The sequence below is a fragment of the Gekko japonicus genome, unplaced genomic scaffold, assembly GCF_001447785.1.
Source record: "Gekko japonicus isolate JY-2015 unplaced genomic scaffold, Gekko_japonicus_V1.1 scaffold745, whole genome shotgun sequence".
Classification (NCBI taxonomy): domain Eukaryota; kingdom Metazoa; phylum Chordata; class Lepidosauria; order Squamata; family Gekkonidae; genus Gekko; species Gekko japonicus.
This window is the reverse complement of record NW_015164690.1, coordinates 743,472-746,145: the sequence shown is the minus strand read 5'-3', so window position 1 is coordinate 746,145 and position 2,674 is coordinate 743,472. Positions and strand designations below refer to the sequence as shown.

General features: G+C 52.1%; 1 protein-coding gene across 1 annotated transcript in view; it reads right to left on the bottom strand.

Moving 5' to 3' along the window:
• The window catches only part of GRIK5 (glutamate receptor, ionotropic, kainate 5), an 81,953-nt gene extending 79,539 nt beyond the window's left edge, over positions 1–2,414 (bottom strand). The window contains exon 1 of the mRNA XM_015409384.1: positions 2,330–2,414. Within this exon, the coding sequence (XP_015264870.1) occupies positions 2,330–2,414 (85 nt within the window). The remainder of the gene's footprint in view (positions 1–2,329) is intronic.
• Between the last annotated feature and the right edge of the window lie 260 nt (positions 2,415–2,674).

Below are 2,674 nucleotides of genomic sequence, written 5' to 3'. Positions count from 1 at the left end.
TTGAGGAGGGAAGGAACTACAGATCAGTATAATGCCATAGCTGGAGGAGAAAAAGAAAGGGGGGGCAGAAGGGAAAAAGAGTGTGAGAGAGGTAGAGGGAGACAGGAGGAAGCAAAGGTGTGAGGAATAGGATAACCATCCCGCAAGTTTCTTGCGGGTCTCCACTTGTTTACTCTAATCGTCTCAGGGACAGAGTCCATGCCATCCTCCCTCTCCTCTTACAGAGTCCTCTTTCTTTGACCGAGATTCAAGAGCATTATGAGTGAGGGGAAATATATATATTTTAAAACCACATCATTAATGGTTGACATCATATGGTTTGGGGAAATATAAATAATTTCACACGGAAATCATTTAATATAGATTACTAAGTACGGGCTTGGGCTGGGTTCCACCCCACGTGCACCCCCCACCCTGGGAAATTTATTTATTCATTCATTTATATTTAAAATTGATGAATCGCCCAATCCCTGTATGGACAGGGCTCCGGGCGATGTACAACGGAAGTTAAAAACATCAAACGAGAAAAGCTAAAATGAAGAAATAACATTTCTTGCATGCTTAAAATAACCTCATACGGCGTTACTCATCTGTGTTTAAACCCATTCCAGACTGTGTTACAGGCTCATAGGGCTATGCCCTGATCCTCTAATATCCCCACCCCTGCACCAGAAGCACAAACACAGGATTCGTGATTAGAATTCGCCTGCTGCGACAATTCGGCGGCGGCACCTTGCTGAGATCCGGGGACCCCCTTAGAGATCCGGTCCTCCGAGACCTTCTACCCCTTGCCCCCCCCATCAGCGGCAACCCTCTTCCTAAACCTCTTCGTAGGGATTTCACGATGTCCCACAAAAAGCCACGTCTGCTCCCCACGCTCTGCAGTTCTCCCCACCTGCCCATATGCCGATTTATCCGCAGCCGTCTGGATGGGAGGATAACGAATGGAGCTGCCAAACGGGCTGGGCCCAGCGTCTCGGAGGCCATCCATCACTTCCAGGGTCACCCTGATCCCAAACTTCTTGGCTCCTTGCCACCACCTATAGCTCTGCCACCTTGACCGAGCATCCCCACGGCTCAGTGCCCCTGACATAATAACATCAGAGGCGCCCCGATGGATCAGACTAGTAGTCCATCTCGTCCAGCCTCCTGTCTCACATAGTGGCCAGCCAGTTCCTCGCGGGGAGGGCGGGGTATAAATATAATGAAATAAATAAATAACAGGGCAGAGAGGCTGAGGCCTTCCCCGATAAGAACATTAGAAGAGCCCTGCTGTGGATCAGACCAGTGGCCCATCTAGTCCAGCATCCTGTCTCACACAGTGGCCAACCAGTTCCTCTGGAGGGCCAACAACAGGGCATGGAGGCCGAGGCCTTCCCCTGATAAGAACATTAGAGGAGCCCTGCTGGATCAGGCCAGTGGTCCATCTAGTTCAGCATCCTGTCTCACAGTGGCCAACCAGTTCCTCTGGAGGGCCAACAACAGGGCATGGAGGCCAAGGCCTTCCCCTGATCAGAACATTAGAAGAGCCCTGCTGGATAAGACCAGTGGCCCATCTAGTCCAGCATCCTGTCTCACACAGGGGCCAACCAGTTCCTCTGGAGGGCCAACAACAGGGCATGGAGGTCGAGGCCTTCCCTTGATGTTGCCTCCTGGCTCTGGGATTCAGAGGCTGGCTGCCTCTGAATGTGGAAGTTCCCTGCAGTCACCATGGCTAGTAGCCACTACTAGACCTATCCTCCATGAATCTATCTGTAAGAACATAGGAAGAACCCTGCTAGATCAAACCAGTGGTCCATCTAGTCCAGCATCCTGTCTCACACATCGGCCAACCAGTTCCTCTGGACAGCCAACAACAGGGCATAGAGGCCAAGGCCTTCCCTTGATGTTGCCTTCTGGCTCTGAATGTGGAGGTTCCCCTCAGTCACCATGGCTAGTAGCCATTGACCGACTGATTCTCCACGAATCCCTTTTAACGCTGCTTATTCCTGTGGCCATCACTGCATCCTCCGGCAGCAAACTCCACCTTTCAATCACTCTCTGTGCAAAGAAGTATTTCCTTTTTTCCGTCCTGAACCTCCGGCCCATCAGCCTCATTGGATGCCCTCGAGTGCTAGTCTTTTGGGAGAGGGAGAAAAAATTCTCTTTGTCCACTCTCTCCACCCCGTGCATAATTTTATACACCTCTATTGTGTTCCCCCCCTTAGTATTTCTTTTCTAAACTGAAAAGTCCTGGACTCTTCGTCCTTTCCTCCTAGGGGAGGTGCTCCGACCCCCTAGTCATCCCGGTTGCCCTCCCCTGCACTTTTCCCGACTGAGCTCTTCTTACCCATGCGCAGTGAAGACAGCACTTCGGCGCTCTCGTGGGCGTAGCCGAGAATCAGCAGCAGCAGCAGTGCGGGCAAAGCCGGCATCTTCTACCCCTCCTCATGGAGAAAGTTCGGCCGTGGCCTCCGCGCTGCCACCTGCGGGCGGGAGACAGAAATGCCCCACGTGAGATTTCTCGTCGTTTGATTGTATTTACGGCGGGTCTGAAACGACAGGACAAAGTTGGAGCCCGGTGGCACCTTTAAGACCGACAAAGTTTTGATCCCCCACTCCTCCACATGCAGCTGCTGGTGTGACCTTGGGTCAGCCACAAGTTCTCTCAGAGCTGTCCCCTCAAGGGCAGTTC